We start from the raw sequence: 13,804 nt of genomic DNA, 5'->3' as shown, positions 1-13,804 counted from the left end.
TCTCAGTTCAGTTGATCAACGCACTTAAGAAACAGCCATGCCCGAGCGAGGCCAGCTTTATTGCATCCGCACATACGGATATACACATCGTAAATGTTTCTACGGCATAGAATCGTCCCATGGGATCCGGCCGCACGACCCAGTTTGTTAATGAAAGAAAGAAAAGTCATTCCCAGCGCCCTGTACACCAGTCCATCTAGAACAGAAGAATAAAACACACAACATTAAACAACAGATATGCCCAAATCATGCCGTCGGGTCCGACTCGACACCTTCATCACCCTCCTCAGGCGGCGCCTCAACCGGCAGCTCGACATCCTTGACAGGATGCAGCAACATGGCCGGGACGCACATCCTCCCCTCACCACCACGCATATTGCCCACGCCCGAGCCCTCCTTGGTCTCGTCCTGGTTCTTCTCAAACTCCTCGCCGCCGTCATTATTCACCTTGAGGCCAACCCATCTCTTGTACAGGTTGGGCGCGAAGCCAGAGTTGTAGAACCAGCTCAGCCCCTTGAGGTTGTGCTCGCGCTCGCCAAAGACGCTGGTTCTCGCGCCGCCGCTGGAACCGTCCCGGCCGCCATTGTACGTCTGCGCCATGTACTCGACGGGCCACTTGCGATCGACGTACATGGGGTGCGGCGCGTAAACGGCCTTGTAGCCGTGCTGGAGGGCGACGGTGGCGGGCCACATCTCTGGGAACGCAAACTGCTTCTTGAACGCCGTCATGCGGTGCATCTTCATGAGCAGACGCCGCGACATGCGAGACGTGGTGATCATGGCGGCGCGGCGTGGCGGGAGCAGTCGTGTGCGGTTATACCCCGTGATGTCGTCCTTGAGAACCCATGTCGTGCCCTCGGGATCAAAGATGGGGTTCAACGAGATGTAATCTGCTTCTTCGCCGACGCCCCATTTGTACTTGTCCGCCTCGTACGTGGTCGGTGCAACGGGATCGGCTTCCGTCTCAAACCAGTCCTGCTCCTCGGCTGGTCGAAGGGGTCCCCAGATCATCCGGGAGCCCATAGATGGCGTCGTGCCGGGCGTCTTTTCACCCGGCATCTTCTTCCAGACATTGTCAGCGCCGACGGTGCCCATTTCGCTCTGCACGCGGGACATTTGTGAAAAGTCCTCCCAGGTGCCGTGCACGCTGGGGAAGTAGAAGCGGGAGTTGCGTTCCCAGAGCCCCTTTCTAGGCTGCGCCTTGGCCCATTCCTCGAGCTTGGTGACAAAGTCGTAGTAGTGGCCCGTATACCGGACATCCATTTCCCACTGCCAAAAGTAGTCGTATTCGGGGTGCAAGTAGGCAAAGTGTTGCATGGCCATAGAGAGGCCTCTGTAGACGCCGTGGACGGGCAGATCCGGTCCGCGAGTCCACAGATCGTAAATGCCCTGGTACAGAGCCAGCATTTGGGTTTCCGTCCAGAGGGTGACGAGGCCTTGGAATTCCTTGGGGATGGTCTCGTTGATCCGCTTCTGGTAGGCTTCGTGGTCAGCCCAGATGGGGTGTTTGCCGTCCTCTTTGACCTGGACAAGGAGATGGACGTCGTATCTGCCGCCAGACGCCATGGATAACTCGGTAATCATGGACCGGATGTTGGCAACGTCGTCTTCGCGGAAGAGATACGAGTCCCAACATCGAACTACAATTGCTGTTCTGGCAGTGCTTCCGGTACTGACGCTGCCCTTGGTGCTCTCGGAAAAGGCAGGGGTGGCCGTGGGCTGCTCGGCCTCTTGAGTAGTGTTGGAGTCTCTGACGGTGTCCTTGTCCTCGGACCGACGAGCCAAGATGCTCTCGGCGCTGGACTGACCGATATAGAACCCATGAGAAGAAGGCGTCATGGGCGGCAGAGCCTTGTATCGTCCAACATTGGCATTGTAGCATCGACGCTGTACATCGGCCCAGTCCACAGATCGGTAGTCCACGCGTGGCGTCTTTTCCCACACGGCATCAAAGCCCTCGCTCTCACCGTGCTCCCCGGTACTCAGACCGCCCATTCGTTGCGAATACCCAAAGCCGTACGGTCCATACCGGCCATACCGCTCAAAGCAAATGTCGTCAGGGAGCTTAAGAACTTCATAGGACCCCGATACGTGCTCGGGAAAGCCGTGGGTTCTGCCATTGTAGTACCTCAACGGAGGCACGCGTACTTTTCCAGCAGCATCAATGAAACACTCCTGAATACCAGACTCCTTCTTCGCAGTAGGATACGTCTCCCACGACAAGCTAGGGGGCAGCTCCTCGTTAATCACATCCCGAGCAGTCTTGACAGCAGCAGATTCGTCTCCCAAAGTCGTCGAGACCATGGGCTCTTTCGTAACTGGATACGACGGTTCACTCTCGTTAAACGGCTTCAACGTCCGGATCCCACCGTAATATCTCTCCAAAAACGGAAAACTCTCCCACAACGGCGGCGGCGGTGTCGTCGTCTTGACTTGTCCATTTGCCACTTTCCAATTCTCAACTTGACTTGCACGCACAAGACTGAGCACCATGAGGACAATTGTGCCAATCCCGCCGATGAGCACCCATCGGGTCACTTTTGTCGGTAGCCGATAGGGATACAGTCGTGAGAACCCATGTTTGGGAGGCTGCTGTAGTAGTTTCCGCTTCGGCAGTAGTAATAGGCCACTGGGCGCCGAGTCGGATACATTCCTCGAACTATACGGCGATGAAGACCCCGAGCGGTATGACCCGTCAGACTCGTCATCTGAGTAGTCGTATTCGTCATCCGAGTAACGTTCTTTAGTCGGTGATTGTGGATTCTCGTAGAGCGGCAGCCGCTGTTCGCGGGACCGGAGAGGGTTGGAGAGCAGCCCCATGAGGGCGGCGGCCGTACCGACTACATATCCATTGTTAATGCCTTTTACAGAAACAGAAATTCCATCAGACAAACGAGAGAGCAGCGAACCTACTGTGAAGTGTCTCAATAGGGAGCGCGCAAGGTATGCGGCAAGGTAAACTTAGGCGGGCGGATATATCATCCACGTGCTGGTGCTGGAATGCTCCCACTTTATCATGTGTGTTGCGTTCCAGTCGTGGGATAAAACAGCAAGAAAATGGTCATGTACAATTTTTAGTCATGCAGCACGAAGGGAAATTTCTACCGCAAAACGATGTCTCAGTCCAGGCAAAGGTTGGCTGTGGATTGGACCATGCGTGTTGGCAGGGGATCAGATGCGGTTGCCGAGCAACGAGGTGACGAGCCATGCCTCGTCCAACCGCGTCATCACGCAGTGACACGCACACCGACAGCGTGCTTGGCGGGTTGCACGTTCGAGTCCGATTACGGGATGCCATTGAAGTGCGTATGCTTGCCAAAAGATCTAGAACGCCTGCTTGCAATGGCGTGGAATCTGGTGAAGCGGAAAGAGAGATTTCGTCTACTCCGTACAGAGCATACATAGGCGTTGCATGGTGTGCTGATGCCCAATGGACCACCATGAGAAATTGCGGTGATGGTTTTACCGCCCTGGCGTCAAAATATCTGTTGTCCGTGAGTCTGGTTGAATACAAACGCACTGCATATGTAGTGTCTGGTACCAGTTGACACTTGAATTCTATCCGCGGCTGGTCGTCGCAATAAAGGCGAAGGCGGTCCCCGCTCATAGCAAGACGAGACGACATGTCAAGTGCTGCAAAGAGTCTCGACTCCCGAATCACGACGAGCCCGAAACCCAAAATTCAACCAGCATCGGCGGCCCAACGCCATGGCTGGCCGGATACCGCAACACAGCCCTTTTCAACTGGCTGAGAACTCACAGGGCGCTACCGTTTGACCTAGCGCAGCGCATAACTGGCAATGTTCGCATCGAGCAAGCAGCCCGGTGGCCCGGTGGCTTCATGTACGGATTACTAGATGCAGCTGCCAACAACCATTTACATACTAACAGTCACGGGGGCAGCCTTGTGAAACTCCTCCTGCAGAGGGCCTATCACGGAGAGCAATAACGTGGATTTAAATCGTCCGATACCAAAAGATGTGTCAGGTTTGGGTCGGTGGCTTTTGGGAGCTGCCAGGCCATGTGTGGCATAAAAGACTGGTTCAAGGACAACCCCGTCTTGAGATGGAATCGCGAGAGCTCCTCGGTGCATCAGCACGCCGAATCTCGTCTTGTCCATTGTGTCTACTGGGACCGTATAGAGTGTTGGGCCAAGGCGTTCCCTACAATAAACATCCGTAACCTGTCTCTCTTGAGCAAACATGTCCGTCACCATCGCGTCAGCCACCTCTACTCTGACTCCCGAGCACGACGTCGTAACTCTAACATCTCCCCCTCCTCCGCCTCCTCCACCACCACAGTCATCATCACCATCGTGTCAACTGCACCAGAAGCCAATATCAGTCACCCTCACCGGCTCCAGCATCTTCACCCTCTCCGCCGCCCTCCTCATCTCAATCCACTGCCTGGGATCGGCCCTCACCGAATGGCTCATCCTCCTGACCCCTCTCCTCGTGCTCGTCCACAACGACTACGAAAACTTCCTCAGCCTCGGGCCCGGGGGCACATCGCCCACCTTCTACGGCTACCTGCAGATATCGTGGTGGCGTCTCTGGGCTCTCCGTGACCCGTTCACGCCGCCCGCCCACCTCGCCGTCAACCACGCCTCGCCATCCGGCACCCTGCGCTCGCAAAGCCTGCCCTACCGCTCTGGCCCTCGGCCCCGGGTGGTGGGCATCGCTCCCCAGCGGCAGCTGGACCAGCACGGCGCCCGGAATAGCTACCACACGCTGCGGAGGGCCATGGTGAAGCTGGGCAACGGGAGCCCCCTCAAGTTCGGCACCGAGAGGTCGTGCGTGGAGAAGCACGGGCTGGCCTTGTTTGCGAAGCACGCGCTGCGGACGAATTGCCAGGGCGAGATTGTTCATGTCCACGACTCGGATCATTCCATGCACATGTGCTTGCACCCGGATGACATTGGGGAGGTGTTGGCCAAGGGATGGGGGCAGATGCATCCGCTTGCGAGAAAGGGCTGGTTTCTGCAGATGCCGGTGGCGCCGAATTTTGTCATGATTTATGCTCCGAGGAGTAAGTGACAATGTCTTTGTTGATCACTTTGCATGAATCATGTACACAAGTCTGTATATTGCTAACGCTTCATAGATGAACAGGAGTTGCAAATCGTATATAGGATCATCGAAGCGGCGATTTGGTACATTTCGGAGGAGAAGGCCTCCCTTTCTTAGTTCTATCCATGGCGTACAAGGGGGAAACTAGGAGCATCGGCGTAGTCTTTTTTTTCTTTCCTTTTTGTCAAATCCCAGGGAGCCGTGATATTGATACATGTATTTCGAGGGTATCTGCTTTATTTCAAATCTACTACTAATACAAAACACACCATCCCTCCAAAAGCTACCCGTCCCCTATTCATCTGAATCATCATCCTTACTCGTATCTTTATCAGACTTCTTGAATTTCTCCTTGCCCGTCTTGAGGGAAGCCTCCACCACGCGCCCATCAAAGCTTCTCCCATGCATAAGCTTGATACACGCCGCAGCCGACTCTGTATCCTTGAACCTCACCGACACAACGCCATCTACTTCTTGATCGTACAATACGACGCTCGTCACCGTACCCAACTTGGCACACTCGTCTCGAATGTCCTCCTTTATCTCCAACAAGGCAGCAGGGTCCTCATCCAACTCCTCAAGCGTAAACATGTGGCGCAGGATAACCGTCTTGTCCCTCTTTGAATTGGACTGCGTCATGGCTATGTAAGGATCGTCGTCGTCCCAATCCGCCAACTTGGCGTCGAGCTTTTGCGTCTTCTTGATAATCTTTTGGCGGTCGCGGTCGCTTCTCTGTGGCCGCTTGTCTTCCCGCCCGCCGTTGCTACCACCGCCTGGAGTCCCGTCCGTTTCGTACTGGACCTTTTTGTAGCTTGAATCCGCGGCCTGGACCCGCATCCTGCCTTCTCGTGTCCCCGTGGCATTCATGCGAAAATCCGTGTCGTCTAGTAGCATAATTGCCATTTCTACGCTCTGTGGCTTGAAGAACACAATCAATGCGTCGCCCTTGAAGTTCCCCGCCTCATCTGAGTACAGCTTGATCCTCGGCGCACCGCTGTCAATCTCCTCGGCAATGACACCTCCCTTGCGCGAGAACAAATCGTGGACTTCAGACACCGTTGCATCGAGAGGCAAGCCGGTGACGTAGACGGCGGTGTTTTCTCGCGGCCGCGGAGGTGCTTTTTGCTTCTTATTCGGACGTGACGGCGGTGTTTGGTTGCTTCCCTGGCAATATGCGACTGTCAGGCTACGCCATTATTTCATTCTCATGCACGTAGAGGCGGCGAAATCACAATGTGGTGCTGCAGGCAACAAGAGCTCACCTCGGACCCATTCTCCGTGTCAAGATGTCTCTTCCTTGTACCGCCTTGTAATTCTTGTGCCAAAGAGTCTTGTCCATAGCTGTGCTCCTCGTGGTCTAGGGGTTCCTCCTCCGCAGGCACCCATCGCTTCAGGTGCGCATCGAACTCGAACTCAGTACCGTCGTCGTGAACAGCGATGAATTTGTTGTCGAGGCGTGAAAACGATATCCGGTCGTCGCCGTCGAACTCCTGGATATCGGTCGGGAATGGCAAGTCCATTTTGGCTGCTCTACCCTCGCAATCGACAAAGCATGGAATGTGAATGGAGTTGCTCGTCCGCGCTGAGGGCGGTGCCAGCTTTCCTGGACAGCTTGACGTTTGTACATACATTTGTACGTCAGACCCACGAGTCGTACGTGGGGCCAGCATTTTGGAGATGGGCAATCACAGTCACTTGCTGGAGGGACATGTTTTGATTTAGCAATGTCAACTCAATAAACTTAAAAACAGCATTTCTAATGTATTTCCCTGGTTCCTGGGTGTGTCCTTGGTATGTAGCATGCCCGTTTATTTTAGAGGCCTGTCTTGCCCAAGTCTGGCATATGCAAATAGCAGTATTCTACATGCCACGCTCAGGAACACTACAGGGACGTGTGTCCCCTTTGTCAACCAAACCTCGGCTTTTCAGGGACGTTAAATCATTTGTTCACTGCCTCCGCTCTTGAACAGTCTTTCTAACGCCATCTACAAAAACCTTGACTGCCTGGCCTCCTCCCAGCGGCATGCCGCTGCCCTGCATGTAGCCACCGTTCTCAACCCTAATGCCCAGGGCATCCGCAACCCCGGGAAGTCCGCCATCCCTCAACGCCATGGTTAAGACCCCCAAGGCCTGGTGAAGCTGAGGGCTTCTTAAAACCTTCTTCAATAAGCTTCGTTTGTCGTCCAACGAGAGCGATGCCTTGGCTGCCTCAATAGCATGCGCTGATGGCTCCTTCTGGCTTTCTTCTCGAGCTGTTCCAGTGGCAAGGACAATGACAGACGGTGGCAGAAAGCTCAACAAAGAATCAATGTATTCAGGTGCTGCGCTGTCTATCACTGGCACTGTGATTGCGGTGGGCAAGAGATGATTGAGGTAAGGATATGGCACGTCCGACTGTTGCTGGTGTCCCCCCGAAAGTCCTTGCTGGCCTCTCAAAGATTCCAGGAAGTTTCTCACGGCTGCTGCGGCGTCTGGTGCTGACGAGGAAGCCCTAGAGGCTGGTCAGCTTAAAATCACGAGATTATCCACTCAGAAAGTACATGTTCATGCGTCATTTGTTTAGCTTTCTTCTGCTGCGACATGCGAGACTCTAGTAGTAATACAGTCACTGGGACGGACATTGATTGTGAACCCTTTCCGCTCTTCCCGGCACCACATAGCTTGCAACGGCCAAAAAGCGAGAAGACAAAAATAACTGCAGCTTCTTTGGAGGGGAAACCGCCTTGCAATGGGGGATGACCTACGCTCTGGCACCATCAGCACCACCCTCTCTTGACTCTTCGCCCTCTTCTCTGACGTCTCCTCCAGTGGCATCAGGACCGGCCCCGCCGCTCCCGCTACCATGATGGGCATGTTGACCCCGCGTGCCTTCGACATCCTCCATGGTTTCGTCATCGTCATCGTCTCGATCGTCGACGTTTCGGACAGAAGCCAGCTCGCTCGTCACATTAACCTCTTCACCCTGTAGCAGTCTGTTCACAATGTCGCCAATCTTACGATCTCTGGGGCTAAACCAGCTGGGGTTCCCATCGCGACTTTGTGGTTTTGACTGCATCCAGAACAGGTAGCGCTGAGACGAAGATGCAAACTTCAGAACAAAAATACGGCCATTCGTCTTTGCGGTGGGTTCGGAATTTGAGTTTTGTTCGTGAGGGACAAAGCTGCCATCAGTTGGCACCATGACCAGATCAAGTTCCGGCTCATCAAGAGTCTGATCGCGTTTGCGCCAACAAAAATGTATCAAGTCTTGCAGGTGTTAGAACCAACGAATGTTAGCCTCAAAATTGAAGGAGCGTACCATCTTCAGAGTATAGATAGAGATACCCAGGCTGAGGCTGAGGCTTAACCTTGAGAGGCCGTGACGAGCCGTCCTATGAAGATGAGATGTCAGTGAGAAACGAGGTCAAACAAGCATGGAGACAGTGTAACGGCAGGGTAAGGGCAGGAGCGGCATACGTCAACCTCGCATTGGCCAGCCTTGAAGGTGATGATGGGGGCAATAGGCATTTTATCTCGCGCTCTGGCAAAGAGTCCAGATGGTTCTGTGTCAAAGGAGTTGTGGTAGGAAACGAGAGCTGAACGACTGTAAGAACTCGAGAATGAGAATGTAAATGGAGCTTGCACGAGACACTACTCGAGGCGATAGGCTGCTAGAGCTCTTACGTCGGGTTCAGTGGCGCTGTGTGCTCCAGTGGTGACGGTGGTCCACGGCCCGACGCTTTCTCCGCTCATTTCTCCCAAGCGTTGGTCAGGGATCCACTACATGGAGCTGGGGCAGGCAAAACAAATAAATTTCTAGCCACTCCATGCTGATTTTCTCGACCTGCACCTCTACTTTTTTCCAAAGGAAAAAAAAACTGAACAAGTCATGTAGACGCCATGCCGCAGCATCAATTGCCTGCATCCATTGCTTCCAGGACACCTTTGTCCATCTTGGTTGGAGCCTCGGCTTTATGCTCAGCCTGCAAGCTCAATTGTTTCTTGAATGTAAGTTTCTACAATTTTCCGGCACGCCCGAGGTCACTTCTTCCACGATGGCGAGTTGCCAGGACTTTAATGATGAGAAAAATTGGTCCGTGTTTCGGAGGCGGACTCAAGACCCGCCGACTGACGAAATCACAAGCATTTATGCATCTCTGAACACTGTCCGCTCGCTCATGTTTTTTTCGAGTTCTAATGCCAACAAACTTGCTAACTAGCATTTTCAGTGACAGATTCCGTTAGCATTGATCAAGAGGTGGCTCGTAGTACTGCGACCCGAAGCTCCTTCGTCAAATTGACTCTTTTCCTGGTAGAGGGAGAAGTAGAGGGTATTCTGGGCTCGAGTCCCGGCGTATATTTGCAAGCTACTCCCTATACGTTGAGCTGTAGTGGGTTGTAGTTAGCATTCGAATCGTGTGAACAAATTGAGATGTGGCCATCTCTGCTTGGCGGTCTGATCATCTCATCTCAGTAGTATATGAGATGACTCGGTAACCAAAGGTGCTCAGATTATGCAGCCATATGAGCACTCTTCACCTTCCACTTTCCCATCTGTACTTCCTACTGCGTACTATTTTGTTCCAGATTGTCGTTTTGCATCATTTGAGACGGCTATCGCAGCCCAAAGACATCATCCCTACCGCTGAAACCAGCCGACATGCGGTTCACGACTTCACACCAAGTATTGCGACCATTGCCTGCTACATGGTGCCTACCAGGTACTTACTAAGTAGGCGGGTATCTTTGATTTCAATGTTCTACTCCGTAACTTGCGTGCTGAAAGAAATTGGAGGTCTCCATCTCCACATGCAAGCACCAATTTTGCTATTGGCGGGGCAGACAGGCAGCGCCAACAGCCAATCTTCTCAAATGTTAGCCAACTTTAGCTTGCTACGGAGTACATACTTAGTGATATAGCGGGGTAGACCAACCTCTGTGCTCCCACTTGGAACGCGTCCGTCACTCGAGTCGCGTCCATCTCAAGACGTCCGCCACCCTTGGCTTCTTGTTTGTTAAGCAAAATTCGCGGAAAACCTGTCCCAGCCAAGAAGGGACAGACACCTCCCTTCCAACATGTACGGAGACATGGGAGTGAAACTGGTACGCAGATTCGAGAGAACGCATCCCGCAACCATGCCTCGGGACTAACTCATTGGCCAGGTTCAACACGCCAAAAGGACTCAGAACCTCGCCCACCTACCGCCATATCAAGCCGAGCTCGTTCGTGCAGTGACAAGAGAAGTGAGAGATCTCGACAAAGACGTCAAAGACCTTCTTGAACCATTCCAGGGCTCCTTCGACCCGTCCGCAGATCAAGCCGTTGCTTGCACCCTGCTCGTGAACCACTTGTCAATGCGACGCAACAAACGCTGTCTGTTGGCATACCACAGAACACGGACCGACAAGCTGGAAGAGCTTGTGTGGAATGGGTCAGACGTTGTTGATCTCTCCGGTCAGCAAGTGCGCGACTCAAGTGCTGCAAACGGCGCTCCGACAGCTGGGGAGGCTTCGACGAGCAGTCTCAGCCCCCAAGAAGAGGAGTACGTGCGGCAATATAGCGACTTACTGGCTGCTTATAAGGGTCAATGGACGGATATCGACTTGACTGGCAGTTTGGAACCGCCGCGGGATTTGTTCATCGACGTACGGGTGCTCAAGGACGCTGGTGAGATCCAGACGGAGTACGGGTATGTAGGAAGCATGGTTCTGGGCTATCAATGCCAGCTGACAACGACACTAGTGCTATTACATTGACGAAGAATAGCCAGTTCTATGTCCGGCAAGGCGATGTGGAGCGGTTGATTGCTCAGGGATATCTCCAGAAACTCGGCTGATGTGCCGGTTTCCGTTGGTCCATCAGCACTAAATACAGTGCCGCATGATGTCTTCACAGACCATTATGCAAAATCTTGTCGAGGAGACGACGTGAGGTGGCCCTCCACCGATTCAGCCAGGGTGATGGGGAGTTTGTTCTTATGAAGACCGCAGCATGATCACCACTACACCAAAATGCCGGTTCCTGGTAACCTATACCCTTGGCGTACTGATGACAGTCAAATGCAGTGCGGCCCTATGCCTATAATCGCAACGGAGCTCTAACCCATTACCCAGGGACGGGCGTGGGACTGGGACGTCAAATATCACGAGTCACGACATTGCAAGTACGGGTGTCAAACAGGTTCCTGCTAGCGGCGTGGCTCCAGTCGTTGGTTTAAAGATCCTTCCAAGTTTCTTGCCAATGGATGAAGAGTCTTGGTCGGTTGCCTACCGTTGCAGGAGACCAGAGAGGCTCCTACAGATCTGCAGGTTGACTTGTGTCATCAGGATACAGCAAGGCGGTGTATTACTGCGGCAGCCGCTTCGTCACCTAGCTATTGGAACCCTGATGGAAGTGCCAAGAATTCTTTCTTCTCGACAACAACGCACAGAGTATACAGCAACGAATGACCCATCCAAGTCGTCTCTGCAAAAGTCCGAATGTCAGAAACTACACTCCGTACAGACCGTGCGTCAACCGGGATAGTGGAATTTTCCCGCTGCCATCCACGTCGCCTGACCGGCCCTTTTACCTAAATAGGCAGTGTTTGATCACAACATATTCTCCGTGCCTCGGCATCGGACATCAAAGACTGACCCACCAACCGGGAAGCGTCCACTCACCTTGAATTGTCTGGCAACCCGCCAAGCCCACTTACCAATTAATCGACTATGTATTGTTGGGAACCCGATCCCAGCTCAGGACTACAAATATGTACATGCAATCGCGCGAGCCAAGGGGTGAAAAAGTGTTGAGACTGGGGATGACGAAACACTAGGGAATTATGCGAATGCGATAAGTGGTTTTTGCCGATGCCTAAGCCCCATCCAATTCCCACTGGTGACGTGAAGATACCAGGCGATGAGAAACAGATATATATATATATATACCTATATATAGGTGAATGAGAGCCGACATGGTGTGTGTTTAACACTTCAAGGGCATTGATAAAACGTCGAGCAACAGCCTGCCTTGCAAGTCTTTCATAATACATATAGTCTTGTTCCCATCTTGTGTCTCTTGCATGTCGCATTTTTATTTGCTTGGCGTCGCATCTTCGTTGGGCAATAATGACATACAAAACCCCCGTCTTCCCAGGGTTCACGTTGCTGTCCGATCAAGTATTCACCCGACCCGGTGAAGCAATTGAGTCCGACGAGCAAAAGAAGCGCAGTGATGTCAATCCAACCATTGTTCTGCTGTACGGCTGGGGAGATGGTACCCCCAAACACGTTGCGAAATACGCCGACGGGTTCCGCGAACTCTTCCCGCACGCAACACAAATCGTCATCCTCTCGCCAATCTATCGGGCCATGTTCTCCGATCTCCAAACGCGATCAGAACACATGGTTCCAGTCTTGAAAGCTCTTTCTGAACAGTCGGCGACCCTCGAAAACGAGCGAATTCTGGTCCACGCCATGTCCAACACGGGAGGAATCAACTACGCCGCCACGCTGAACTCGTACCAGGAGGTTTTCGGCAAGCCCCTGCCTCACCGGCTCCTCAGCCTGGATTCGACGCCGGGCAACACATATTGGTCATGGTCAAACGTCTCGCGCTGGTCGCGGGCAATGACTCTCGGAACGGCGGCCTGGTTCCCGTGGCCGTTTGCCATGACGCAGTCCATCTGGGCGGCGTTTCTGTCCGTGAGCTCGCTATATAAATGGATGATTGGACAAGAAAACCCGGGTACGTGGAGCGTCAGGGCTCTCAACAATGAAAAGTATGAGGTGGCGGGTGCGAGTAGGCTGTACCTGTACAGCAAGGAGGACGATCTCATTGGGTGGGAGGACATTGAGTCGAATGTTGCCGAGGCGAGGGCCTTGGGGAGAAAGGCTGATACGGAGATGTTTGATGGGAGTGGACACGTTGAGCATATGAGGAAGTTTCCCAAGCAGTATTGGGCTGCTATTCAGAGGGCTTGGCAAAAGACTATATAGACACAGGGGCTGGGATATACTATTATGGAATGGACTGGCGTTTGGGATATAAAGGCGGACAGCAAATAATAGATGTGTCTTGGAATGAAGTATGACTTGGAGTAAGAGCACGAAGAAGTATCAATATAATACACTTAGGATGTCGCTTCCAATTAGTTGGACTTGTTTTGGAACACAAGTATAAATACTGTTCTCGATGGTGAATGTGTAGGAAATATTGTCGAGTATGATTGCATGTGGTTCGGAAGTGTCTAGTTGGCACACATTGAAATAGCTTGTGTAGTTGAGCCTGACATGACGACGCTTGGCCGCAGGAACACCGAGGAGGAAGGTACTTGACGGGCATTTTGATTTGATTGCACAATTGAATGCAAAGTGAACTATGTACACTCAACAAGCCTTGGTGCGCTTTGGCTCGACGCCGAAAAGAGGCTCGAGCTGTGTGGCGTTGGAGGTGGACTGGCAAATACTAACCACCATTTGCCGTTCCCACGAAAGCCGACATCTGGATCGTTGCAGACAGGGGGTTTGGGAGGCACTGGGGGCTTTCGGGACAGACCAATTGATATCAAGCAGTCTGGTCGGTTTACTCCGTACATGCTCGCACATTCCGTAGGCCACGCTGTGTCACGCTTGGTCGGCCAATCAAGAAGGGCTTGGCAATGGAAGAGATGTCGATTTGATGTCGGCGATTTGAAGGACTCTGTGAGCTGCATGCTGCAAGCCCCCTTGCAAGTAGCTGTAGCAGTTCCAATAGAGACGAATCGGCCAAGCAT

General features: G+C 52.9%; 6 protein-coding genes across 6 annotated transcripts; 3 read left to right on the top strand and 3 right to left on the bottom strand.

The window, feature by feature from the left end:
• Positions 1 to 246: 246 nt before the first annotated feature.
• Positions 247 to 2,820, bottom strand: G6M90_00g100140 (uncharacterized protein; the record flags this gene model as incomplete). The annotated part of the gene is made up of 1 exon (XM_014690849.1): positions 247 to 2,820. One exon carries the CDS (start codon positions 2,818 to 2,820, stop codon positions 247 to 249), a length of 2,574 nt encoding a protein of 857 aa, XP_014546335.1.
• A 1,382-nt stretch (positions 2,821 to 4,202) lies between these two features.
• Positions 4,203 to 5,186, top strand: G6M90_00g100130 (uncharacterized protein; the record flags this gene model as incomplete). Its single annotated transcript, XM_014690850.1, has 2 exons — positions 4,203 to 5,028; positions 5,104 to 5,186. The coding sequence occupies 2 exons, from the start codon at positions 4,203 to 4,205 to the stop codon at positions 5,184 to 5,186; spliced, it is 909 nt and encodes a 302-aa protein (XP_014546336.1).
• Positions 5,187 to 5,363: 177 nt separating this feature from the next.
• On the bottom strand, positions 5,364 to 6,589 carry uap2 (Splicing factor U2AF-associated protein 2; the record flags this gene model as incomplete). The annotated part of the gene is made up of 2 exons (XM_014690851.1): positions 5,364 to 6,233; positions 6,332 to 6,589. The coding sequence occupies 2 exons, from the start codon at positions 6,587 to 6,589 to the stop codon at positions 5,364 to 5,366; spliced, it is 1,128 nt and encodes a 375-aa protein (XP_014546337.1).
• A 427-nt stretch (positions 6,590 to 7,016) lies between these two features.
• Positions 7,017 to 8,576, bottom strand: adrm1-a (Proteasomal ubiquitin receptor ADRM1-A; the record flags this gene model as incomplete). Its single annotated transcript, XM_014690852.1, has 4 exons — positions 7,017 to 7,560; positions 7,814 to 8,315; positions 8,368 to 8,440; positions 8,526 to 8,576. 4 exons carry the CDS (start codon positions 8,574 to 8,576, stop codon positions 7,017 to 7,019), a joined length of 1,170 nt encoding a protein of 389 aa, XP_014546338.1.
• A 1,548-nt stretch (positions 8,577 to 10,124) lies between these two features.
• On the top strand, positions 10,125 to 10,885 carry PSF1 (DNA replication complex GINS protein PSF1; the record flags this gene model as incomplete). The annotated part of the gene is made up of 3 exons (XM_014690853.1): positions 10,125 to 10,151; positions 10,212 to 10,738; positions 10,792 to 10,885. The coding sequence occupies 3 exons, from the start codon at positions 10,125 to 10,127 to the stop codon at positions 10,883 to 10,885; spliced, it is 648 nt and encodes a 215-aa protein (XP_014546339.1).
• Positions 10,886 to 12,158: 1,273 nt separating this feature from the next.
• Positions 12,159 to 13,028, top strand: G6M90_00g100090 (uncharacterized protein; the record flags this gene model as incomplete). The annotated part of the gene is made up of 1 exon (XM_014690854.1): positions 12,159 to 13,028. The coding sequence occupies one exon, from the start codon at positions 12,159 to 12,161 to the stop codon at positions 13,026 to 13,028; it is 870 nt and encodes a 289-aa protein (XP_014546340.1).
• Between the last annotated feature and the right edge of the window lie 776 nt (positions 13,029 to 13,804).

Source organism: Metarhizium brunneum, chromosome 6 (genome assembly GCF_013426205.1).
Source record: "Metarhizium brunneum chromosome 6, complete sequence".
NCBI classification, from domain to species: Eukaryota; Fungi; Ascomycota; class Sordariomycetes; order Hypocreales; family Clavicipitaceae; genus Metarhizium; species Metarhizium brunneum.
Note: the sequence above shows the minus strand (reverse complement) of the source record. Positions and strands in the feature narration are given on the sequence as shown.